Here is a 27,246-nt window from a genome sequence, read left to right as displayed (position 1 = left end):
CCGCCATGAGAACGTTAAAGGGGGAAGTGTGGCCATGGACAGAAACTGACGCCTATGGTGATTTTTAAGAGAAAGACTTTGCCTAAAGAGACTTTTCCAGCTGGAGTCGTTATTAAGGCAAATGAAAAGGGCTGGATGGATGAGGAGATGATGAAAGATTGCTGTTATTCCGGGGGGTCTGACAAAGGAACTTCAACCGCTCGACATCGGTGTGAACCTGCCGTTCAAAGTAAGGCTGCGAGCGGCGTGGGAGTGATGGATGACAGACGGAGACCACAGTTTCACGAAAAATGGAAGGCAGCGCCAGGCAAGTTACACCACAGTTTGCGGATGAATTGTAGATGCTTGAAAGTGGCTCTGACAGCGAAGAAGGGGAAATTGGCATGTCTGATTTAGTGCAGCTGTTTAATTCAGAAACAGAGGATGATGACTTCGATGGGTTTGATTAATACTTTGTAATAAATACATGAATAAAGCACAAACATACTCAGTTTTACTTCCGCTCTATTTTTAAATACGCAGCAGAGGTATTTAAACGTAGTAGAGGACATGTACCTGTATATAAAACCCGCGCCCTATAATCCGGTGCACCTTATGTGTGTGTTAAATACAGTAATGGCACACATAACTGAGACTGCGCCTTTTAGTACGGTGCGCCTTATGGTCGTGAAAATACAGTAGTAGTTTTTTGAGGGACTGATCTGAACAGATGAAACCAAACAAATTGCTGTAGTTTAGATAAAAAATGTTGTTTATGCAGAAACTGTATCGATGACAGCCATTGGAAGCATTATCCCCAGGAATGAAACCAGCTGGTGGCATCAGCATACTATGCAAAAAGGAAGCAAGCTAGAGTTGATGAGGAATTTGATGGAGCTAATAAAAAAAAGGCATTACTGGAATAAGAATTGAATGGGTTAAAGGTTACTACTACAGCAGGACTATAACCCTAAACATCAAAGCAAGGCTGTAAAATGAGAAGTTTATATCAAAGCAAATATCCCAATCAAAGATCACACCTATTTCTAAATGAGAATTGTTGGCAAACAGCTAAGTGCAAGAAAATCATGATCCGACTAAAGCCTCTAAGGAGCAAAGCTGGTAGAGAAATATAAAAGAGCTGCAGCTCTAAATGCAACAAACAGTGCTGCTACAGAGTACTAGCACTGAGAGACTTTATCTGCAAAAATGCACAAAATGCTTTTCAGGTTTCATTTGTAAAATATAATATTTTTTTGCCTTTCTGTTGGTCCATCATACTATCACAAAAAAAAAAACATTGTAGTGTCTAGTAAAAACTAGGACAAATTAAAAAGGTTCAAGAGGTATGCATACTTGGCAAGTTTGACTACCTCAGTGGTGGAGCAGTTTCTACAGGCCTACAAAAAAGATCCTTTTATCTTGCAGACAAACATGTGGTGTGTACTGGGGTGGGGTTTAAGTGCCCTAATAGTTCATATTAATAAAGCTGAATAGCAAAGTCTTATTAAAAATATGGGAGAATATTTACCCTTCTCTGGGGTTGTTTCCTGCGATGAGGGCTCTGGAGCAGGAGGAACTGAATCCTCTTTAGGTTCTTCATTTGAGGCCTCACCCTTTGGAGGACTCTGAAATGGGAAAAAAAAAAAAAAAAGATGAGTAAAATGCATTTTATGGTAAACCTCTTGGAAAACAAAAACCTTGATCAGCTTACCAGAACTCTCTCAGACATATTCTGCCCAAAGACAAATTTTGCCCCACCGTCTGTACTGTTTGTGGCATTTTTTGAACTGAAAAAAATCAAAGGAAAGAACACAAGCTTCAGTAAGTGCATGGATTCAATTGAAATACTAAAAATATTTCTGGGACGCAATTCCATTACCCTGGGGTAGAAATGTACTGTAAGAAATAATTAGTGCCCTCTGCTTGAGAGTCCGGTTGCACGGCCTCTTTTGAGTTGTCTTCTGTACTGTTCTCATCCAGCTAGATGGAATCAAAACAAAAACATATGAAAGCAAAGAATATGAAACAAAAAAATCCCATAGCAAATCAACAAAATAGCTTGCAGAGAAATATATGAAGTCATTAGTAACCTATAGTCTAAAAGATGCAAGTAAGTGTATTGTTAAAGAAAAAAAGCTAACAGTGAAAATGTTCAACAATAGTGCATTACTTCTGGAAATCTAATCATGGATAAGAAGCTAATGTAATTTACATAAATGGAAGATCAGGCTTCTACCTTACAGATACAGTAATATTAAACAGATATAACATCAGAAGATATGCCTCTTTAAATTATAGTTTCATTTATGGAAGGAATAACTTATCCAAAACAACAGGGCTTTTGTGACAGTGGTTAGCTGACAAAACATGTTTAAAAGGACAGCCAAATTCAATTAAGCCGCCTTATTACTCAACTATCGTCTGAAATTTAATCAGGAAATCTCTTAAATAGAAACTGTCTAAATAATAAAAAAAAAAAAACATGCACACATGATGTGTGCAACAAAGCACACAGTTGTTAAATATTTCATAGATGAGGAATATTATTTTGACCTAAATAAGTCTAAAGATAATCTCCAAAGCTGTTTCTGTTACCACACTCAGAACGATTATCCACAGAAGCACAAAACATCAAACAACGTTCCCAAGAGTGGCTGGCCTATCAATATTACTCCTAAAGTGCATCATAGATTAATCCAGGAGGACACAAAAGAAACCTGAATTATTACAAGCCACTGTTAGGGTCAGTGTTTTTGACAATAAGATTGAGAAACAAATGTGATAAATCTGAGAAAAAATATTCAATCCTACATTACAGCATAAAATCATGACTTAAGAACAAAAACCCTTTACTCTCTTTAAGGAGCAAAAAACGGAATAGGGTCAATCGTTTTTACAGGAGTGCACGGATTTAGCAAAATCACCTTTGCTCTGTCTTTGATATTTTGACCAAACACAAAAGACACTGGAACATCAGAGTCCTTCTTCTCTCTTCTGCCTCCATCTTTGTCACCGTTTGCTTCATCCTCCTCATTTTCATGCTTCTGAAATATAACACAAACATACAGATCAACAGATATAAATTCACTTCTACAACACCAGATATCATAAGGATATCTTCCCATAGTTTATTCATTTTACTAAACCAGTGTTTCTAAATAACGCCTTCACATCAAACAAACCAAATGACCATCAGTTCTTTTTTTCACAATCATTTAAAATACATTTAAAGGTATATGCATTCAATCTTAAATGTTGTTTGTTAAATGTTGTTTCCTTTATTCTAGCTAAAGTTTAAAATAAAATTACAGTTCTAATTTTCTTCCATAAATGTTAGAAAAAAGTTGAGATGACAAATCATTGTTTATCTTTATAAAGCAGCATGTTTTGCAGCCCTTTCATTTAGTAAGGGAAGGTCAGAAACGGCACTTTGGATTTTAAAGGCTGCTGAGCCATGCAAATGTATGTGGATACTGCTAGCTAGTTAGCTATGCTAATCAGTGAAACACACTCTCTCTGGTTGCTCATCACTTGAAAACCCAGTTTGAAACCTGTTTTTATTCTTTGGCATCGCTGATGTAAATAGCTTTTTATTGTTCTTACCAACTGTCCTTATGTCTACTAATATATATTCCTGATATTTTAATCAGTTTCCAGAGATGTTCAGTACTTTGTTTTAGCTGAGGCTGTTTTAAAAGTGTAGTAAAAGAAAATGCTAAAACAGTTATAATTTACAACTCTATAATGGAGCTATCTTTTTTAAACAGTAGAAATATTGCATGACATTGATTCTATTTCGGTGGAAACAGGGCCAGGAGAGGGGGGGGAAGAAAAAAAAAAGTAAAATGGTATTAATCCTAGTTCTTAAAAGAGAACAAAGAGCTGGCTTGGTAACTGGCAGGACAGGACAACTTTTATACATCTAACTACTTCATGTCAGAATTTATCGAGTATATTAAATTATTTAATGGCATGTTTAACCATTTAATAATGTATTAAACAACTGAATGGTACATTTGATTATTTTGTGGGACAAAAGTGAGAAAATCAGCCACATGTTAAAGACTGCACAAAAATAAATCTTACAATTGTGCACATAAAAGTAACGTTATCAGTTTAACAAACAGAACTAGAAAAGCTGTTTTGGAGAAACAGCAAAGTGGGAATGCTTTTTTATGCTGAATGAAAAAAGAAAAATTAGCAAAAGAAACTGTATAAAGGAAAAGAAGCAGAAATTAGCTGAAGAACATATCAAAATGTGATAGGAGGTAATCAGAAACTTAAAACAGCAGAAAGCAGTAGAATCGTCTGAAGATTTTGTAGGGTAGAATCCTTTGGCAAAATAATGGCAGAAACACACTCATCTTAAAAGCAAAAAATTTAAATTTGATTAACCAGAAGAAAAAGTCCAAAAGTATCTGTTTACCTGGAAGTTGACAGAAGTAAAGCATCTGCTTACGATGTTAGCAGATGCTTTATTACAGTGGAAATGTTAGAGCTTCATTAAGAAATGTGCATTTATGTGTGTTGTCAACAGGCCTTGGTAGTGTAATTTGAAGAAATTGGTTGAGTTCGGGTCGTAGCTATGAACCATACAGCACAATGAATGAGTGTGTGTAAGGATAAGGCTTTCATTTTATCAGTCCCCATAGTCTTATTTTGAAAGTCTACCATGGATTTGTGTCAAGGGAAGGGTCATGCCCAGCAGTGATATAGAATCCATTTCTAAATGTGAAATCACTGGTTTTCCATGTTATTAGGTAAATAGATGCTGTATTAGAGCGTAAATGGGAGACTTTTATTGTGAAATTTGCTCTGGGGTATGTTTTGAAAAGGTCCCTAGAATCTAATAGAAACAAGCTGGTTGAGTTCGGGTCATAATGCTGAGCCATTTGCATCAATTAATACACCAGTATAATATAGAGGCTTTTATTTTGTAGGGTCCCTGGAGTCTTATTTTGAAAGTCTATCAGGGTTGAGTGTCAAGGGAAGGGTCATGGTCAGTAGTCATATAGCCTCCATTTCCAAATGTTAAATCAGTGTTGTCTCCCTCCATTAAATTAATATGTGCTGTATAAAGTGGCAGAGGTAGGCATTTTCTTTGAAGCTCGGTTACCTGGACGATGCTTAACGAGCCTGTCAGTGACAGAGAGAAAAGCGCAGCACTATCGTTCCTTCGCTCTCAGAATTTCTTTGAATGGGAAAAACAGCTCCAAACAAATGAACGCTGAAGGCAAACCGTAAATGGTATCTACAAAATTCTTTCAATCTAAGCGACAGCTATCCGTGTCTCCGATTGGGGTAACTTTTGTGGCTCTTGCTCATTCACAACCTTAATGGGAAGGAGAAATAAAAAGGTGTGTCACACCTGCTCCTCTCAAACAATATTTAGCTTCTTGTTAGAGCTGAGCTCTCAAAAGCCAAACCAACCCTCCAAACAAACGAGTGGTGAGCCAAAACCATAAATGGTATCCAAAAAATTATTTCCGTCTAAGTGACAGCTATCTCTTGTGTCTGATTGGGGTAACATTCATGTCTGTAGCTCTTTCATAACCCTAATGGGAAGAAAAACAATATTGTTTGTCCCACCTTCTCGCCTGATTGGATTACATGGAGCACCTCAGGTTCACTGAGCTTTCAGGTGCTGAAAACCCCCACAAACGAGTGGTGAGCCAAAGCTGTATAGGGTATTTAAAAAATTCTTTCACTGTGGGAATCAGCCATCCCTCGGCTTCGATTGTGCCAACTTTCATGTTTCTACTAAAAACGATTTGGCCACGGTGACAATGTAAAAATGTGTTTTTTCATAACATAGCAGAATTATCCTGAACAAGCTGAACATTTTGATACAAAATTTTTTGAAATTGGTTGAAAACTTATGCATTCCCACTTTATTATTTATTCTTTTGTGGATATTAAAAATATTGTGTTGCTATAACTTGTTTGTCAATTTAAAATGCTTTTCATGTTTTAATATTTTTTCTATTTCATCATCTGTCACTTTGCTTTAGAATAAAAGTGGGTTAGTTTTTTATTATGTTTAATCAAAACAGATACCTCTGCTAAGTTGTCCTTAGTCACGTATAAAAGTGGAACCTTTGTTCTATGCCATTTGCTCAGTCTTATTCACCTGTATCTTTAGCTATCTTGCAGTCATGTGACCAGAGTTCCATTCAGTGGACAGGCTGATCTGGGATCAGTGACTGTTTCCATGCCGATAGATATGACATCATCAGTCTATGATGTAGGTAACCTAGAATTCTATAAATAATTCTAGAAGCCTAGTCTAGTGCACAGTCCAGATGCATTCTTTAGCGATCTACTTGAGAGAACAGTTTCACTTAGCAGCACCTTGTTAAAAATAAGACAATGGAGAATATTGGAACCAATCAACCTTCTAACGTCTTCCAAAGGTTCAACAAGGTCCTAAGCCAAGAAAATGAGGCTTTGCAGCAGGAAATTATGGAGCTGAAGGGCAAACTGCAGCAAGCTGAAGACAAAATCCAAGCGCAGATGAGGTCCGCCTGCTGCCACACAAAAGAGAAACACCAGAAGGAACTCATTAACTTACAAATGAAATATGAAGATCAAATTTTCCACCTCAACACTAAATACGAGTTTGAAATGCGTTTGGCTGAGCTGAAGCTGGAGCAAGCTAAGACAGATCTTCACAAAGAAAAGCACCTCAGATTTGAAAGTGAATATAAAAAACTGGAAGCTCTGGAGATCACACAGAATCTTTCCGACAAACTCCAAAAATTGGAGGTGTCCAAACGGTGTTCAGAGAGACATGAGATGCATAATACCATCAGAGAGCTGCAAGAAAAGCTAGAAAAAGAAAGGGAGCTGAGGTTGAATGCAGAGACTACAACCTTTGAACAGTTAGAGGCTTTGAGCGAAGAAATGGACAAAGATATTAAGAGAGAGCAAGATCTTCGAATCCAAGTAGAGGCAGAAAAACAGAAGGCTACAGAGATCATACAGATACTCTTTAACAAACTAAAAGGTATAGAGAAAAGATTTCAGGAGGGTTCAGCTTCTGTGAGACTGGATGACCTGGACATAATCAACCTGGATATTCAACAACTGGAAGAAGAGCTTCAAGAAAAGAGGAAAGTAGGGCTCCAGGTAGAAAAACGGAAACTAAAAGAAACTCAGAGCATATCCAAGGAGGTTGAACAGAAAAAACTTCAACACGACATCCAACAGCTGGAAATGTTGCTCCAAGAAGAAAAAAGATTGAGGCTCCAAGCAGAAACTGAAATCTCTAATCATGTAGAAAGCGTCAGCGCTTTGTGTCAAGAATTTAATCAAGAAGTCATAAGGGTACGAGCCTCTTTGAAGAGAAGTGAGGCAGAAAGGCTGAAGGCTGTGGAGAAAAGCCAGACCCTTCTCAGGAAACTAGAGATCAGGGATGATCACTAATACCATCAAGATTACATCCAATATTTTAACCTGGACATTCAACAACTGGAAGAAGAGCTTCAAGAAAAGAGGAAAGCAGGGCTCCAGGCAGGAAAACGGAAACTAAAAGAAACTCAGAGCACATCCAAGGAGGTCGAACAGAAAAAACTTCAACATAATATCCAGCAGCTGGAAACGTTGCTCCAAGAAGAGAAAAGATTGAGGCTCCAAGCAGAAACTGAAATCTCTAATCATGTAGAAAACGTCAGCGCTTTGTGTCAAGAATTTAATCAAGAAGTCATAAGGGTACGAGCCTCTTTGGAGAGAAGTGAGGCAGAAAGGCTGAAGGCTGTGGAGAAAAGCCAGACCCTTCTCAGGGAACTAGAGATCAGGGATGATCACTAATACCATCAAGATTACATCCAATAGTTTAACCTGGACATTCAACAACTGGAAGAAGAGCTTCAAGAAAAGAGGAAAGTAGGGCTCCAGGCAGAAAAACGGAAACTAAAAGAAACTCAGAGCACATCCAATGAGGTCGACCAGAAAAAACTTCAACACGACATCCAGGAGCTGGAAACGTTGCCCCAAGAAGAGAAAAGATTGAGGCTCCAAGCAGAAACTGAAATCTCTAATCATGTAGAAACTGTCAGCGCTTTGTGGCAAGAACTTTATCAAGAAGTCATAAGGGTACGAGCCTCTTTGGACAGAAGTGAGGCAGAAAGGTTGAAGGCTGTGGAGAAAAGCCAGACCCTTCTTAGGAAACTAGAGATCAGGGATGATCACTAATACCATCAAGATTACATCCAATAGTGGGAACAAGAGCTCAAGAAGCAAAACGCCTGGGATTCTAGGCAGAAAATAAAAGCAAACACATTGTGAAAAGTGAGGCTGAGTTTTGAAACACAAAAAAATCCAAGAAGTATGTTATTTAAACAGTTTTACCCTACAAATTAGTGTTTGTACTGTCCCATTTTATATTATACACATATGTTGTATTCTGTTTGCATAACAGTGCCATATCTCTTTTGTTGACCAACAAGTTAGTTAGCTCTACCATTTAAGGGAAGATCACTTTGCTGTAAAAGTTTGAAAAAAAAAAAAAAAAAAAGTAACTCTGCCTGAGTATCCTTTAAGGTTACTTTGCCGGTCCCAAGCCCGAATAAAAGAGGAGGGTTGGATGTAGAGACAGAAATTTCACAACACAAAACCAAGAAATTGTTAAACATAAAGGGCTTATGGCAAAATTCCAACAGAACTGAAACATTGATTGTGCACCCAATGAAAAAACCCAGAAATTTGAAATTTCACACTGCAGCCTTGATAATAATTACTAATTGATTTATTGATCTCACATTGGAGAAATTTTCCTCATTTAACCCATCCTCTTGGGGATCAGTGCGCTGCCATCGTGCGGCGCCCAGGGAGCAGTGTAGGGTTAAGGGTCGATACTCAGGAACCCATAGTGGAGGCTGTGGGGATCGAACCGGATACTTGCAACGTTCTCAGAGCACAAGCGCGCTGCCCTAACCACAAGACCAACACTCCCCCAAAAGTGCCAATATGCCACCAGTATTTTATCTTCTCATAATAATCTGAACAACACGGATCTGATCTTTTCAAATGCAGCCAGTGTCTGAAGTCTAGAGGCGGCCTGAAAATATTGTTTTTTTTTACCTGCATAAAGACTGAGAGGAGAGGAGAACCTAGCGGATACACAGAGTGGACTTTTACGCTTCAAAATTGGAACTATTGTTAAGTGCTTGAATGAAAATTTGTGTACATCTAAACATAGAGATGAGTTTTTTTTTAATGGTCAAATTAGTCATACAATTAAAACTAGAAAAAGCTGTTTCGGAGAAACAGCAAGTGAGAATGCTTCTGCTGAATGAAAAAAGCTTAAATTACCTGAAGAACATATGAAAATGTGATAGGAAGTCATCAGAAACTTCAAACTGCAGAAAACAATTGAATCATCTGAAGATTTTCTAGGGTAGAATGAAGCCAAAGTTAAGCATAGGCTGAAAAGTATTAAATTAGCTGAATCAGAAAAGAAATTAAAAAAAAAAAACTTGAATCTTATCTGGTTGAAAAAAAAAGGAAAAGCTTAAGGATGGGAAATAAAATGTTGAGGAAGATGGTATTGAATAAGTATCCGAATTTGGAATCATGTGGAAATGTCAAGATTTGGCAAAACTATTTGAAATGATTTAAAATGTGTCGGTTGATCAGCAAAAAGAAAACAGTATCATCCTTAGAGGATTGAAAATCTACAAACCTATGTGCAAGACTGACCATGACAAGCAGAGGAAGGACAGATAGAGAAGCTTATAGAAAGAGAGCTAATACCACTTAAGGAGCTGAATTTATCAAAAAATCTAACCTGCATGTTACGAGCCACTGTGGTGATGAAAGCACCGTTGGCAGGCTTAGGCTGCATGTTACAAGGTTAGCAGATGCTTTATTACAGTGTAAATCTTAGAACCTTATTAAGAAATATGCACTAAGGGGTGTGGTCAACAGGCCTTGGTAGTGTAATTTGAAGAAATTGGTTGAGGTTGGGTCATAGCTACAAGCCATACGGCACAATGAATGAGTGTGTGTAAGGAAGAGGCTTTTATTTTGCAGAGTCCCTTTAGTCTTATTTCGAAAGTCTATCATGGATGTGTCTCCATGGAAGGGTCATGCCCAGCAGTGATATAGAATCCATTTCTAAATGTGAAATCACTGATTTTCCATGTTATTGGGTGAATAGATGCTGTATTAGAGTGTAAATGGGAGACTTTTATTGTGAAATTTGCTCTGGGGTATGTTTTGAAAAGGTCCCCGGAGTCTAATAGAAACAAGCTGGTAGAGTTTGGTTCATAATGCTGAGCCATTTGTTTTATTAATACACGAGTATAATATAGAGGCTTTTATTGTGTAGGGTCATTGGAGTCTTATTTTGAAAGTCTAGCAGGGTTGTGTTTTGAGAAAAGAGTCAGACCCAGCAGTGATACTTGATGACTTTCCAATCCTTAAATAACTTATTTCCTCTGTTATTAGGGCAGAAGATGAAGTGACAATTTCAGGCTTTTATTTTGAAATTTGCTGTGGGGTGTGTTTTGAAAAGCCCCCTTGAGTCTAATTTTAAAAAAGTGGTTGAGTTTGGCTCATAATGTTGAGCCATATGCTGGGAAAAAAAATATAAGTTTAATGTAGGGGCTTTTACTTTGTAGGGTCCCTGGAGTCTTATTTTGAAAGTCTATCAGGGTTGCGTGTCAAGGGAATGATTATGGCCAGTAGTCATATAGTACCCATTTCCAAATGTTAAATCAGTGTTGTCTCCCTTCATTAGATTAAAATGTGCTGTATAAAGTGGCAGAGGTAAAAACCCCATTTGAAGCTCGGTTACCTTGACAACGCTTAACGAGCTTGTCAGTGACAGAGAGAAAAGCGCAGCAGTATCGTTCCTTTGTTCTCAGGCTTTTTTGAATGGGAAAAACAGCTCCAAAAAAACGAGTGCTGAAGACAAACCGTAAATGATATCTAAAAAATTATTTCAGTCTGAGCGACAGCTATCCTTTTGTCTCCGATTGGGGTAATGGCTCTAGCTCATTTACAACCTTAATGGGAAGGAGAAATATAAAGGTTTGTCACTCCTGCTGGTCTCATTAAATAACATGCAGCTCCATGGTAGAGCTGTGCTCTCAAAAGCAAAACTTCCCCTCCGAACAAACGAGCGGTGAGCCAAAACCGTAAAAGGTATTTAAAAAATTCTTTCACTGTTGGCGTCAGCCATCCTTCGGCTTCGATTATGCCAACTTTCATGTTTCTACTAAAAACTATTTGGCCAGGGTGACGATGTAAAAATGTGTTTTTTCTGAGTATGAGGATTTTTCTCAGAATCAACGTTTTCCTATGCATGAACAAGTTAGCTAAACAGCTAAACCATAAATGATATTGAAAAAATTCCTTTCAATGTGAGTGCAAGAAGGGTCTGAAGATGTTCTATACCAAGTTTCATATTTGTACATCAAACAGTTTAGAAATGGCAGCGATACGAAAATATGTGTCGTTTTGGATTTTCGGCTGTGATTTTTGGCAAGTCTCTAATTGTATTTCTATTGGGGAAGTGTGGACTTCTTAGTGGTCTGGGCCAAACTGCAGGAAAAATGTAAATCCCAAACATATGAGGATTACATTTCCTAAATCCTGACAAAAATACCTACGTTTTGATGTATAATTCAATTATTATTAATGTCCAGGTTATATAATTATTTCAATTGAGTGAAAAATGAGGGAGTGAGAACAATTTGTTCAGAAAAACCAGAACAGCTCAAAAGCTAGAGCACGCACTCTAGCAGTTGAAGAATTCTGTCCATAGACTTTCATTATAAATCTTAAAATTTTTAAATTTTCTTTTAAAGTTTGAAGCTTCACTGAAGCAAAACTGTCGAAGTTGGCAAAAAGCTGAGTTAAACAGTAATAGCAGAAAGATACGTAAACATTTTAAAAGTTGAATGGTGTTTCTAGCTGAAAGTATGCTGAAGTACCGTATTTTCACGACCATAAGGCGCACCGTACTAAAAGGCGCAGTCTCAGTTATGTGTGCCATTTCTGTATTTAACACACACATAAGGCGCACCGGACTATAGGGCGCATTTTTTATATATACAGGTACATGTCCTCTACTACCTTTAAATAGCTATACTGCGTATTTAAAAATACAGCGGGCCCAAAACTGAGTATGACTGTGCTTTATTCATGTATTTATTACAAAGTATTAATCAAACCTGGCAGCTGGCCGTGAGTCAGACACATCGCAGATGACACAGCGCTGTGGTCACTCCTAAATTAACTTAAAATCCTAAAACCTGCCGACGGAATATGTTCGCTTTTATTGCCGGTATCCTGGTGCCTGCAGTTTAAATTATTTAGATGAAAAACAACTGCCAGCCGCCGCGGTGAGGCTGCTGTTGAAGGGATTTCTGCTGTTGGTGCACCGCTGGTATGTGGGGGTCTGAGCGCCTCCGACAGAAATAGATAATCTGGATGAACTGACTGCAATTAAGTTTTCAGGTGGACTTTCTCACTTAAAAACATATTAAAACTACTTTATTCCCACTGATCACAGCAAATATAGCTGCAAGATTTAGATTATTTAGATGAAAAAACACCTGCCAGCCACCGCGCTGAAGAGGAGGAGACCCACCCAGAGGCTGCTGTTGAATTAAGCTTTCAGGTAGAAAAATAGAGCGGGAGCAAAACTGAGTATGATTGTGCTTTATTAATGTATTTATTACAAAGTATTAATCAAACCCATCAAAGTCATCATCCTCTGTTTCTGAATTAAACAGCCGGCTAAATCAGACATGCCAATTTCCCCTTCTTCGCTGTCAGTCACTTTCCGTGCAGCGCGGCTCCTCAGAAATAATGCCGGCTTTTGCGAAAGCTTGAACAACAGAGCCAGCAGACACTTTAGTCCAAGCATCTACAATCCATCCGCAAACGGTGGCGTAACTTTCCCGGCGCTGCCTTCCACTTATCCTGAAACTGTGGTCTCCGTCTGTCATCCATCGCTCCCACACCACTCGCAGCCTTACTTTGAACGGCCGCTTCACACCGATGTCGAGCGGTTGAAATTCCTTTGTCAGACCCCCGGGATAACGGTGAGCACAGCGTTCATTTGATTCACCTTTTTTTCCCCACATCGGCTGTGAGATGGGCACGCAGCGATGGTGATGCGTGGAAAAAAGCACCTGGTCTCCTCACATACACCTGCCTTTCATCATCTCCTCATCCATCCAGCCTTTTTCATTTGCGTTAATGTCATCAGAGCGCTGTGTCTGTCTCGCTGTCAGCTCCCAGATCAGCTTCTCTGATTGGTTGATGCGGCGCGTCCAGCAGCAAAACTTCAATTTTTCCATCTCGAGCAGCAGCAGCGCGTTGGCGGCGCTTCAGATGCTTAAACGCTCCCGACGTGCTGCACCAAAACGCGCTGCGGGACCTTTTGCTGCACCTATACGCGCGTCAACCATTGACTTTGCATGTAAACTCGCTGCTTCTGCTGCACCTGCTGGGTCCGGTTCACACCGATGTCGAGCGGTTGAACAGCGAGCACAGCGTTAATTTGTTTCCCCATGTTTTTCACATCAGCTGTGAGATGGGCACGCATGGAGTTACATATTAACAGCGATGGTGATGAGTGGAAAAAAAACACCTGGTCTCCTTACATTCAGCCACTCTTTCATCATCTCCTCAATGAGGTGGTCTCAAAAGTCGCAGTTACAACACACATAAGGCGCACCGCACCAAAGGGCGCACCGCACATTTTGAGTGAAAAAAAAAAGACGTTTAAGTGCGCCTTATAGTCGTGAAAATACGGTAGTTAAAGGTCAAAGATGAAGTTTTAGTTGAATTTTGCTGAAATCCAAGAATTCTACATGCATTTCAACGGGACAAAAAAACGCAGAAAAAGCTGAATATCGTAAAAAATACAAAAAATATCTTTACCAAAAGACATAGAATTCTCCTGAACAAGCTGAACGTTTTGATACAAAAATTAAAATCGATTGAAAACTGCGGGGCTAGTTAGAGTCAGAAAAATAAAAAGAGAAAAACAATAAGTGTTAATGCATAAGCATTCCCACTTGATAAGAAACAACAGAGATCATAAAGAAAAGTGTAAAAACATTTGCTGAGTCATTTAACGAGGCTCTATTATTCACCATCACCGTTTTGACTCAATGCAGAAATACCAACATTTAAAACTCTGTCTGTGAACTGCAGCCACATTAAACAACAGCAAAGCAGCACTATGATGATCAAACTCACCAGTGACTTGGCTTGTGTAGGCGAGTGCTCTTTGTTGTTCAGGAAGAAGGACTGACTGACTGATCCTTCGGGGGACTTTTTCACACCGTTCGTTCCACAAGTGGAATCTAAATTCAAACACATAAATATAGTTATTATTCATTTGTTTATTACATCACTAAAACCCATTGTATACATGGATTACATAGAAAAGTGCCACCGTTATGTTATATGCCCGTTGTAGCATGTGAAAAACTTTATAAACCTTTACTTTTTGAAACATCTACCAGCCTAAGAAAATATAATTCCCCCCCAAATAGCCTGCCAATTGTTGTTTACCATTCAGTGCTCCCTTCTGAATATTTTAAACCAGTTCTTTGAGGTAATGTAACACAACCAATAACTCACGTTTGTTATGACACGCAAAAAGCTATACAGAAAAAGATTTGGACAAGAAGCCTGAAAGGTGAAACATGCTGCCAGCTTTGTAATCTTCCATAAAAGTCTGAAACATACTTTGCACATCCTCTTAAATCATTATGGCATAAATTTAACACATTCCAACAACAAGGCTAGTTTATAATACACGTTAGAGGCTTCTCTGCTTTATTATGTAAGGTCATAAGGAAGTCAAGTGAAATAAAGACATTTATTCTAATCAAGTTAAGAGCTCAAAAGTATCAATGAAATTAACAACCTTGATCTTTTTTCAGTTGTGTGATCATTTTAAACCAACCTGTGGTTAGTGAGATGAAGTAACACTGTAGTGTAAAACTAGTTTTATGATTGATCTTTTTATTGCTTAAAAAGAAGCAATATCAAATAATTCCAATGTATTCCAAGATTGGTCCTTTCACTGAATATTTATATTGGACTCAGGACATCTCCATTCAAATCCCAATGCTAAAGTTATACAGAGAAAAAGAATCCAAGTATGTGACATATGTTTATGACATTCACAGAATTAAAGGAGAAATGAAAAGTGTCTTGAAGCCAAAATCACATTAAACTAGAACCTTTAAACATACATAATAATAAAAAAACAGAAATTCACCCTATTCAGAGTACAGGTTTATTGTGATCCAATTAGTTTAAACGAGGCCGGAAGAGCCGAAAAAATGTAAAATAAATTTTAAAAGCCTTGGAAATATGAGATCTGAGGTTTCAATTAAAATCCAAACCTGTTAGACTGTCTGGGCAGCGACCGCTTTAAGTACAAGCCGTCATCAATGCAGTCGATTGGCTACAAGTCGAAGCAGGACACTGTTTTGCCAGGTGCTGTTACCACCACAGATAATTTATATCAATATAGTTAAACAGGATTTCTGGTGTCATGGTTGTCAAAGAATCCAGTTATCCGAGTCAGGATTCGTTATTTTGGCGTCGACTTTAAACTTGATACAAATCACCTTTAACTCTGTGCTGCTTTACTTTTAAAAGTTAAATGAGGACTGTTCTCTCCAATTTCAGTTTTAGTGAAACAGAGCCACACTGTTCTGTCAGTTCAAACTAGTTAATACTAAATAATCACCTGATATTTGGATAAACTGTAGGTTCAGATTCATACTGATATGGTTGATTACCCATAACTGCCACTAAATATTCTGACGCTTCTTCATACCCAGACAGCTTTTTTCTTTCATGGCTACTTGTTATAAGGAAAGGAGGGATGTTCTTGTTCCTTATGTGCGTTTTTGTAGCTAGTCTTGGCGCATTTAACGTCATGAATCTTCAACTCCATTAAGAAAAGGAGTTTGGAAACGTTTGACAAAAAAGCCAGTGTTTCTACTTTCAGGTTAGAGAAAACAATCACGTTATTATTTATTTTTTTATAGAGGTGATTAAATAAAATATTTTTTTTCAGGTGACTCCATATTTGCAGATTGAATTTCGTCTTTAAAAAGGACCTTTATAGTCATGGGACCCAGCCAAACAGCATTCCAAATTAAGTCCCTCCTTTGTTTCACTTGTCATTCCTATAACCCTACGACACTTGTGCGATGCAGTTCTTATTCAAACTGTCTAAATTAGTTTTATTCATAGTATAACCTAAGTACTGGCTGTACTCACTGGACTCTAAATGGGATTTGGAGGGCGGTGCCTGGAGAACTGCTGGGCGAAGGACAGTGCGCTGTTGCTCCTTGGGTTTTTGACTTGGGACACCTGAAATAGCGATAAGTTGTCTTATATATCATCTAAATCCACTGTATGGCTTTGTCACTGTCAGAACAGATATATAGGGCAAATAAAACGCTCAAGTCTGAAGGTATTCTTTAAAATGTTTATAATGAATCCACTGACTCAGCAGAACAATGAGAAATGACTGAAACCTACCAGAACTTGGTGCTTGTCCATGTATTAGAGTTGGTGGCTTCAAACGAAACCCCACAGGTTTCTCCTCTGGTAAGATAGAGGCAGAAAAGTCCACAAATATTAACATACTTAAAAATGATCAAAGCAAGAGAAATAGATCTGCATCTGAATGCCACTACTCTAACCGTGGAGAGTTACCACAGCAACATTCATGGCGCATGCAAAACTTGAGTGCAATATATTATTTCTAACATGATACTATTTTAAAGTGCCCTGCGATGACACATGTTGTTGAAAAATAGCTACATAAATAGACATGGAATTTAACTGAATAAATATGGAGGTATTTTGTTCTCTGATCCATTTAAATTAGTATTTTCAGCTCCAGACTTACTAGTTATAGAGCACAATATAAAAACTTATTCTAGAGAGCTTGCAAAGTACAAATGGAAAAACAATAGCTCTGAATGGCTCCACAAACACAAAGACACATTTCTCTCTTATTCTCTACAGGACTACAAGACAAACACACAATATATAAAACTTTTTGACAAAAGCCACATAGTATCCGGCCTTGAAAAGTCCCAAGTGAGAAAAAAAAGGACATTTGAATTACAGACAGATTGAACTATAAGTAAAAAGGCCTTATAGTTATTGATGAGAGGAAAAAACAAGAAAAGCCGATGAAGGTTGAAGCAAATCTTCCACCTGAGGCTCATTTCATGGTTTGGCTCATCATCCTAGCAGCTCAGCTCAGTGCTTATTTTAATGGTACATTTTCTATCTATATTATTTACACAACAGTTATGCAACATATCTGTTGGTATTAGTAGTTAGAGTTGCTTTTGTTTATTTACCTTTAGAAATTTACATTCATCTTAAAAATATATTAAATTTTAAGATTTTTTTAAGTTTTAACTGCAAACCTTTCCTTAGAAAAAAATATTCTGTGAAACAGGGAATTTACCGACATGCAAAATGTAAACACTGCTCCATCACGCAGAACCCAAACTAGAGCCATTAAAAAGGCAAGAGCCATCAAACCTGTTTCTGACAGAACCAAGTTGCTTTTCCTACGACTGATTTCATGTTCAAACAAACCAATTCAAAACACCTTTGTAACACCTATAAAAAGATATATATATATATATATATATATATATATATACATACACATACATACATACATATATACACACACATATATACATATACACACAAACAGAGTAGGACAGCATCTATAACTGTAAGAAGTCAGATTTCTAAATGGAGAAACATTATTCACACAATGCTTTTCAAAAAACTTCCTACTCCTTTTTTTTTTTTTACTTCACTATAAATTTTACAAAATGTTGGGGGGATTTTATATGACAGACTAAAACAAGTGAGTTCAGTATAGCATAAGTGAAGATAAATATTTAATTCTATTAATAAAAACAAAAATCTAAAAATATGTCAGAAAATCCTTTTTAACAAATGTCAAATAATCAGTAAACAAATCTTTTTTTAGTCCAAGTACAAACACAGCTTGTAACAGTGAACATTATCCTGATGACAACATCAGCAAAGAACAAAAAAAAAAAACACATTGGCAGGATTTTTTTTTTACTTAAAAGAAAAGGAAAGCCTCCTAGACAGTTATCTGAAAGATGAATTGAAGACGAATCTCAATACTGACTATTCTTGCCCTGTCATGCAAATGGTACACAAGGTAATTTCATACACCACCAGTAGGCTGTATGGCACCTGTGGGAGACCCAGAAGCAGCAAAGAAAAAAAAAATGCAGCATTTTCATGTTGAAAATAAATAAACCAGAATCAACCCTGCTGTGTTCCCAAGGGCACATTTTGCAGATAAACTGAGCTTGTAGGGTAATGTAACCACAGGGCTGTTTTTGTAAGCGCATTAAATAACATCCAATTGCTCTGTAATCCATACTTTTGATGTGGAGAGCACCTGCAAACATCCAGAGGGAGCTTATGAAGATCTGCATTATAACTAATCCAAGGCAACAATGTGCTCTGAGGGTCCTGCACAAGGTTCACCTGCATCTCTGAAACAAGCCTCGAACCTACTTGAATTCTATGTAAGTTCAGTAGCAATAAGATTGAATGATAACGATCAGCAAGTCAACCAACCTGATGATGGGCCCCTCCAAAGTGTTTGGATCAAGTGTAGCTGATGTAACCTGAAATACTCCCCTCTAAAGACAAACCCATCTGGCAGAAGTTATAAAAGAGGTAACTTCCTATTTTGCCGGTGGTCCTGGGTCGCGTAAGGCTAGATACTAAGTGATTCCAGCTGAAGGCTATGCTACGTAGCAACCAAATCCCTCTGGAGAAGTCTGCGCTCACTGGACCGAGTAAGACTGACTCTTTCCTGCGATACAGAAGGAGCTGAACGCGATTCAAACTGATTTGAACGCAGTGTCCCTTGAAACCTGCTACAGAAAAGACAGAGAAGAGCTAATCCAGCTCTGCTAACCAAAATCTAAGTGCCTAACAATGGGGCCTCCAATCGCTGTTCGCTGAAGGAGCCGTTAGAAGCCACCAGACCTGTGACTGCCTGAGACGGGGAGACGGAGGTGCACTGAGGAGGTGCCGTTGGAGGCTACGCCTACAAGCTAACCACTGGATTGAGCCGAAGGCCTTCACTCCACCGAACCAAACATCCTTGCCCCTCCATTCCATCTGATGCCCAATAAGTGCTCTGGTTGGGTGAACGAGGTAGAATAGGTAGTTATGTTGGTGTTTTATTTTAAATAAGCTTTCTGATTCAACTGCTGATGGTTTTAAGAGTTTAACTGAAAACTAATCCTCAATGCAGACTGAACGAGTCACGTTTCTGAAGCTAACTGCTGCAGTGGACTGGCTAGCATTGTAGTTCGAGCTACCTTGTGCTGAACACGTTATAGAGGCTACACCATGAGCTAACCCTTTCTTTGTTTCAGTTGGACCCATCCAGACCCGAACCCCTGGGAACAGCTGAGCTAATCCATTTCAGCCTCATCGTAGTTTAATGCATTCCTGAATCATTATACATTCTTCCCCATAAACTGAATGAAACTTCACTGTTTGACAGCATTTAACATCTCTGCATCAGGTTTTATTATTTTCTAAGACACTTTCAAATGCACTAAGCCTTAAATTGCGAACATTCCTCAGACTTTAAAGACTTTTAAACCCCTCTCCTCCTTTTATTTTGCTTATTTACAGTAGTGTTTAGTGTTTGCTTAGTTATTAGATATACTGTGTGATTGTAGCTAATAAAAGTAACCATCGTATTTTAACTTGCAATCTTTTGTGTTTTAATTTACACAGTGAACGATTATCACTCAAGCTGGATTCACTCTTCTTTTAATAACAACTGAATAAACAGAGACATTTATTTGGTTGGTGATTAATAAAGTTTCTGATAGCCATAGCCTTAATTTCTAAATTACTAAAAATGAAAGACAACTGGGTTTTTAACAGCCGGATTCAGGAGTCCAACCTTATAGGTAAGAGGCTAAAAACTCTGGTCAGTAAGCAAATTACAGTTATAATCATTCAACTGACAATAATTCATTAGTTTTAACCTTGATTTGAAAGACCTATTAATTAACTATAAATTCCAGTTACTCAATATATTCATGATCTTCTGGTATACTCACAAAAAAAAAATAATTCAGTTCTGAATGCAACAAACTTTAATAGCCTTGTTTACATCTTACAAGCTGGTTTACATGTCATCTTGCAAAATACAAACATTTTGCAAGATGAAATAATGAGCTAAAAATGCAAAACATATTTTACTAAAATTCATTGCTGGCATTTTTTTTTTCCAATAACAAGGCACCAACTTTTTATTCATCATGTATTCTGCTATGCTTGATGGCAGACGTGCATTTTTCTTTCTTATCTGAAACAAAATTATTTTGATTTCATACTAATAAAGAAACTATTTGGCAAGGTAATATTTTCATTTTTGAGGTTTGAAACATGTTTTAGACCAAAGCGTATTAATATGCTAGACAGGTCAATCAAACCCTTTAATCAATTTAAGAACATTTACAAAGATTTATATTTTTATTTTCACAGACCCTATGCATCTAATCTGAATAAATTCCAACTATTTGGGGAATCAAAAGTGACCAAAAACAGAATAAAAACTGCAGTGAATGGTGGCTGATTTATCCACATTTCATTGACTGAAGGTATACAAAATACAAACGCATCCCAAACTGTTCATTTTCATTGGCAAAAAGAACTGTTTGTTAGTTTATGGCATAGAACTTTTGCAGTATTGGAGATATAACACCTAATAATAATATTAATAATAATAATAATATCAAGGCCCCTTTCCATATGCATGGTAACATTTCCTGTTTGTATAATTACAGGCTATGTGTAGCCCTAATAGCTCCCAGAGTGAAATTTTTTTTTCGAATTACTCAGGGTTTTAATAAGTTCTTACAATAATCATGCCAAACTCAAAGAGCAAAGGTTTCACTTCTCTCTGCTCTGGAAAAAGCATGATCTGTCTGCAGCAAACAGAAAAGTGACACAGATCATTTATTGAGCCAAAGAATATAAAGCTGAGCAACCCTTAAAAAAATAAGGGAAAAAAATGAACAGAAGGCCTACAAAGTTATTTTTGGCATGGAGCATTTCATCTTGTTTAATCTAATAATAATGGTGTTGATGCTACATGTTTCTATGTTTAATAGCTTACAGTTTTATCACTGCTTTGAAACACGTTTTAAATTTAAATCACACAAAGAAAGGTTGTTAGTCGCCAAACTAACAGTAAGGCTGCAACAGCTGCTCTGGTAAAAGCCTGATCAGAAGTGCCACTGATTGAGGCAGCTACTGTTCAAACCTGCAGCTCGATCTGCAATGAAGAAAGAAAACAAAAAAACAATAACAACCTCAACAGCAGGAGTAGTCAGCCATCTAATGAAGTTGAATATTTCAGCATTCGCAGTAATGCCATGTAATAACTACAGGGTCTGCTTGGATATGATAAATTATTAAAAGTTACAAAAAACAAAAAATGTGGACTTTAAAACTACACATTCCTCTCTATCCATAAATAACACTAGGCCCCTGAAGCTGAAATTTAATCCGAACTTAGAAGGAAAAGAACCACATAGAGGTTCGGTGGTCAGAGTTTTACAAGAACGGCTCTGAAAATGTGCTGGCAGACAAGAGTTTTAAAGGGCAAACGTTTTCTAAGACAACTTAACCTTTAAAAATACACATTAGCAAAGCCAAAATGATCACTTAGTGTTTTGACTTTACCAACTTTAACAGAAGAACTGTATTACCTTCCTTAAAAGCACTCAATATTCGTCAACATTTCAAACTTTGTTTCAAAAAGAGGTCTTAAAGCTGTGAAGCAATGCTTATAGTTCTCTTAACGCCTCACCTGGCTCCGAATCTGAGTTCCCGGTTGGAGACTGACAGAAACTTGAGGGCATGAATACATTGTTCTTGGGAACTGCAAGAAGGCAGACAGGGCATTGCACTCAGCATACAAATTTACCACAAGCAAGAATAAAGGAAAAAAAAAAAAAGAAAGAAGAAGAAAATAGTCTGCTTAGTCACCAGATGTCCTTACCAGAATGAGGGGGTGGGAATGATGAGGTTCGTTCCCTTTTCACAGGGGGGCAATAGCTTCCCTCATCTTTATCTGAATCTGAAAAGAATAGGAAAATATTTGTTAGTTTCTAAGAAAATCTAGACCCCCCAGAAAAAAAAGAGATAAATGAAAGTATTTTGCTCACCCTCGCCATCTTCTGCACTTGAGCCTTCTGCAGACCGCTGCAACAGATTACAATAAGACCTTCAGTTATGCCCCAAGAAATAACCTAAAATATGTTTTAAAGCAGTTACCACCACTTTTTTCTTTAAAATATGTAAGTAAGTCTACCGTTACCAGTTGTTGAAAAAAAATACACCATGGCTGGGTTTTTAGTACCAGGTTAATGGCAAAGTTTTTGGAAACTAATAGCAAAAAAACTAATTTCTTTCCCGTCATATAGTTCCTAGCGTATTGGTCATTTTTATGAGATGCCAAACAAAATGTGATCCAGATCTGCTGGAAATGAGGCTGCAGACTGTTTGCCTGGACTGCTGAATTTCACTAAAGAAGAACATTTAGCTGGGGCTGTAGTGTTGTGTTTACATATCATAAACACATAATTTGCAACAACAGGGTTTAAGTGTTCAGATGCAATCCTTAAATCTGAATCTAAACATCCGCCCATACAGGTCATTTCCTATTCAAACTGTTTTTACTAAAACATTGCCTGTTTTTGTTGTTAAACATGGATAAACCATATAAGAAATTACTTTGATTTTTGTACTTTGTGCACATAGCATCAACTGTTTTTATTTTTCTTATCAACTAATAACTATATAATAAACCTTTGAATTACACTCAAGCCCAGATCTTGCATCCAAAAGCACAATCAATATAGGCTCAAAATGTTGGAAAAATATAACTTCTCAGGTGAGCATTGCTAATTAACAGCAACCTGGTGATCTGTTGAAAGAATAAAATAACTCCTTTATTAGTTAGCCACCTTTAAGTCAAGTGAACCTCATTTATAAAGCATATTTCGTACAACATCTGTAAACTACATCTGTAAACTACATATGCATCAGTTATTACCATCTTAAACATCATCCACCGATCTATGATTGAACAAAACCAAACAACCCCTCTCATATTTCCACCTTTCAATGGAAAATATCTCCAAAGATGCTTAACCTAAGCAGACACATCTGTATAATTCTTTTTTTTCCTTCTTCCACATTCTTTAGTTGAAAACCGAAGCATCAAGAAAATTGTCAACCCAACACAGGGTCATGCTGCTTGGATCAGATCAGCCACCCTGTTTCTCATTTCCTCTCTTCCAACTCTCTCTCTGGCACCACAAAACTGTCAAATGACATATGTCTTTGGCAAATAAATGTTCAATTGTATACCAAGATATTGAGTTAACCAGGAAATTTCCACTGACATTCTCTACAGAGCAAATTTAAATACTAAACTAAAAGGTAGTTTGAGCTTTTACGGATATTTCTGCTCTAGTCTAATTTGAAGTACTAAAAAAGGTGTAATGAAAATTAGGGAACTGTTAAGCCAAATATTTTCTATCATAATAATGGCAACTGTTACTTTTCCACTTTAAATGAAAGCAACTGTGTTACAACTTGTATTTTCTTAAAGTGTAAATCTATGCCTCATTTTGAATCTAATAACAGCACATGTCTACTTTAACTAGAGATGCACCGATCCAGTTTTCTGATCCAATCTGATTCAACTGTTGAATTGACAATATATTTAGCCATGTGAGTGAAGACTTTAGCCTTCACATAAAACTGTTAAAAAAAAAGTAACACATTAACACAGACATAAATGCACTTCATATTTACTATAAGCAGCAAAAACAAATAAATTAAAAGTTCCACATAAAGTGCACATAGTTCAATTTCTGATATCTGAAAACAAATCGCCCATATCCCATCCACCTAATTTGTCAATATCAGAGCCGATTTCCTATCCAGGTATTGGATTGGAGCACATCAAACTTTCATAGTCCACATAAGGAAGGAAGTGCTTTAACAGTGCTGAAACTTACCTTCTGTGCTTTATCTTTTTGGAAAACAAACACAGGAGGTGCAATGGCAGGCTTGTCTGTTAAGAAAAGATGTAGGCTGGTCATCCAAGCATCAGCTTTAAGTCACTTCTATTGTTGTCCTTGTAATGCTTTATGATTTGTAGTTAAAAAGCATAACAGTTATAGAAAGAGCTACAGAATCAAAGCTGATTAAGATGCATAATGAAAAGACAAAAGCAAAAAACACAGTCAATAAAAATAGAGCGAGGCACACTTAAGCATCTCATACATTTACATTAGGCATAACATGTTACAATGGTATAATTGTGACTGAAAGCCTGTTTGACAAACATCTCTAGTTAGAAAGGCTTCTGTGGTGACGGGCATCTTGATTTTAAGCGAAAGAAATCCGCTTTCCATACAGACCATGCTTAATCAAACAATCCCATTAACACTTCTTGGAAGAACAAGAATATATTATGTAAATCAAAGCTAACAACTCAAGGAATATTTGTCAACCCTGTAGAGAATATAGCATAACTTAAATATTTTAATGCTGTCACAAACATAAAAAATATTTTGCATGTATTTTCTTTTTCAATTTAACATCAAAATTTGACTTCACCTCTAAGCTAGTGTTGTATTCGCAGAAAGAAGAGCAAGGCATGACAAACAAGGCAATATCTGGAAGCACCTCAAGCTACTTAAAGCATCTTCTCTGTGTAACCTCTGTGAGATGTGTAATCCTATAACGATATCAGACAAAGCTTTTTTTTTTTCTTCCCGTGTCTGAGTGGGGCCTGTTTCTAGGCAGGTGTAGCTGCCTGCTTTAATACAGCTCACATGTATGAAATAAAGGGTGAACGCATTTGAATATATTGCAATGCTATTTAAGACTCACTGCACTAATATGGATCATGCTAGTTCTGTTTTGGTGCAACAACGCAATAAATACTATGTGACCTATATTTACCAGCAGTCTTTGTTATTATTTTTCAATGGATTAAATCAGCTAATATCACAAATGTATTGTATTCTGCATGTAATGTGATATTCACCTCGAAAATTCAAATTACCCGAGGTGGTCCCGGCTTATGTTAACCAGCTAGCACTTTTACTATGACCCTTTCCAGCAATTAGTCGTTGGCTACCGGTTCTTCTATAAAGCACTTTAGTTTAGCATACAGGCTAAAGTTAGCCTGCTAATTCGCTTCAACCCGCATGAGTCATCTCTCCAAACAACCAATGCTACATAAATGTATTGTTTCCTCTTAGCTCTGGTGATGTGGTTAGACATATTGGGATTAGTTACAAGGACCAATGGCTAAGTTGTTACAAAAAACAGTCAATTTAAGGGTTGTTTTAATAGCTGTCTTCACCACTACGCGCCTAAACAGGCGATAGCCGGTTCAACAAAATACCGCTTACGACATTCAGAGGGGAAAGCACGTAACCACATAAGAGTACATTATATATTAATATTGCATTTTATCCAGTGTGGATTTATGTTTACATAGACTCGATGGAAACTCATCACAAACGGCCAAACAGGCTAAAAATAGCCAGGTGCTAGCTTAGTGAAGTAAGCCGGCTAGCACCAGGCAGCAATCGCGGCAGTTCCGACATATTCCAGGTATTAGCCCGAGCCCAAGCATTAGCATCGTTAGCCTGTTTGCTAACGTTTTGGGGTTTTTATAAACACCGCGAAGCCACGCAGTATCCGAAGACACAGAGAAACGTGGAGCCGATATGTCTCATTGCAGCGGCCCCGTGTGCAGACACGGTTCTAAGGAGCATCAACATCAGCAGAAAAGCCTTGTTGGTTTTTTTTTTTTCTCACACTGCTACTTACTCACCTTCGTTTGCCAAGTCCGCCATTTTACTTCGACGCTCTCACACCCACAACCCACCGCGCAGATAACACGAGCCGAGGCAATGATGTTTCCAGGGAGGCCCAGGGGCCCGACGATTAACGGGGTCCCTTTTCCTGTCCCTATAGTTACTGTGCTGTTCAACAAAATTGGAAACATATCCATCTAAATGATCAAGAAGAGAAAGTTGACAGTGAATAAAAGCTGCAATTCAAAACTTTATTTTTGTTCTTACAAAAGTACAACAGAGAGTAATGGGATGCATCTACAAACATATAATTAACCACAATAAAAAACGGATAAAAAAATAAGACAAATGATTAGTAATAGCTTAACTTTAAGCAATTAATCATAGTTTTAGGTTAATATACTAACTTAAAAAAACAGAAACATATTTTTTATTATTAATTTAAAGGCTTCTAAAGGCAAAATAGAGACACAACATAACACAACAGTCTCTTTTTTTTACTTTAGGAGGAAGTCAGAGTCCTGGAGAGAACCCATTCACATTCAGGGAGAATATGCAAAGGGGCCCAGTAGTTAGGGCTTGGACTCCTGAGGGTCTGAGTTTGAGCCCAATTTCTCACAGACCGGCACTCTGGGTCTCCTGGCAAGACCTTTAACCTCTGATTGCTCCCTGGGCGCCCCACAAAGGCAGCCCACTACTCATCAAGGGGATAGGTTAAAAGCATAGGTACATTTCTCCAATGTGAGATCAATAAAGTTCAAATAAATAAAAATAAATTATTATTATTATTAAATGCTGGGTTGCAAGCATCCAGGTGGAAATTGAACCACAGACCTTCTTATTGTAAGGCAATAAATGTTTTTCTGCTCTTCACTCAAAAGCCCCAATAAAAAAAAAAACCTGCAATAAAGATGTTTGGAGGCAATCTAGATTTTGTTGTAAGCAATAAAAATGTCTGCTTAATTAAATCCATATTTTCTTTTGGTTACATCTAGGGGTCATAGGCTTTTTCGTTTCATCCAAAAAGTCCTGCACAATAAATGTTGTCAATGGGGACAAAACTATTTCAACCCTGTGGTAACAAGATAATGATAAAAAAAGATAATGATTTGTTGGATAATCAACTAAAATACTCCAAAATATATTTTTTCTGACCAAAACAACAACAACAAAAAAACATCAAGCTAAAATGTTCCTGAGTGGACTTCGATTAATTAAGTTCATCAAACATTTAAGAAATATATGTCCAAAAACGGCATAAATAGTCACTTTAACAAAAAGACATATTCACTGCTAAATGACA

General features: G+C 37.4%; 1 protein-coding gene across 6 annotated transcripts in view; it reads right to left on the bottom strand.

Annotated features, from left to right (window-relative positions):
* The window catches only part of ranbp3b (RAN binding protein 3b), a 33,393-nt gene extending 7,331 nt beyond the window's left edge, over positions 1-26,062 (bottom strand). The window contains exons 1-12 of one of the 6 annotated variants that reach the window (XM_038287710.1): positions 25,961-26,062; positions 24,126-24,181; positions 22,263-22,299; positions 22,097-22,174; positions 21,905-21,976; positions 16,516-16,581; positions 16,252-16,344; positions 14,203-14,309; positions 2,907-3,023; positions 1,862-1,962; positions 1,694-1,769; positions 1,511-1,607 (exon numbers count right to left, since the gene is read on the bottom strand). In XM_038287710.1, coding sequence (XP_038143638.1) covers positions 1,511-1,607; positions 1,694-1,769; positions 1,862-1,962; positions 2,907-3,023; positions 14,203-14,309; positions 16,252-16,344; positions 16,516-16,581; positions 21,905-21,976; positions 22,097-22,174; positions 22,263-22,299; positions 24,126-24,181; positions 25,961-25,982 — 922 coding nt within the window. In that variant the 5' untranslated portion in view covers positions 25,983-26,062. Of the gene's footprint in view, positions 1-1,510; positions 1,608-1,693; positions 1,770-1,861; positions 1,963-2,906; positions 3,027-14,202; positions 14,310-16,251; positions 16,345-16,515; positions 16,582-21,904; positions 21,977-22,096; positions 22,175-22,262; positions 22,300-24,125; positions 24,225-25,960 lie in introns of those variants that run through there. The other 5 variants (XM_038287709.1, XM_038287711.1, XM_038287712.1 and 2 more) reach the window with 5 other exon arrangements.
* Positions 26,063-27,246: the final 1,184 nt, after the last annotated feature.

The sequence above is a fragment of the Cyprinodon tularosa genome, unplaced genomic scaffold, assembly GCF_016077235.1.
Source record: "Cyprinodon tularosa strain WSP-4 unplaced genomic scaffold, ASM1607723v1 ctg243, whole genome shotgun sequence".
Lineage (NCBI taxonomy): Eukaryota > Metazoa > Chordata > Actinopteri > Cyprinodontiformes > Cyprinodontidae > Cyprinodon > Cyprinodon tularosa.
This window is presented reverse-complemented; position numbering and strand designations above follow the sequence as displayed.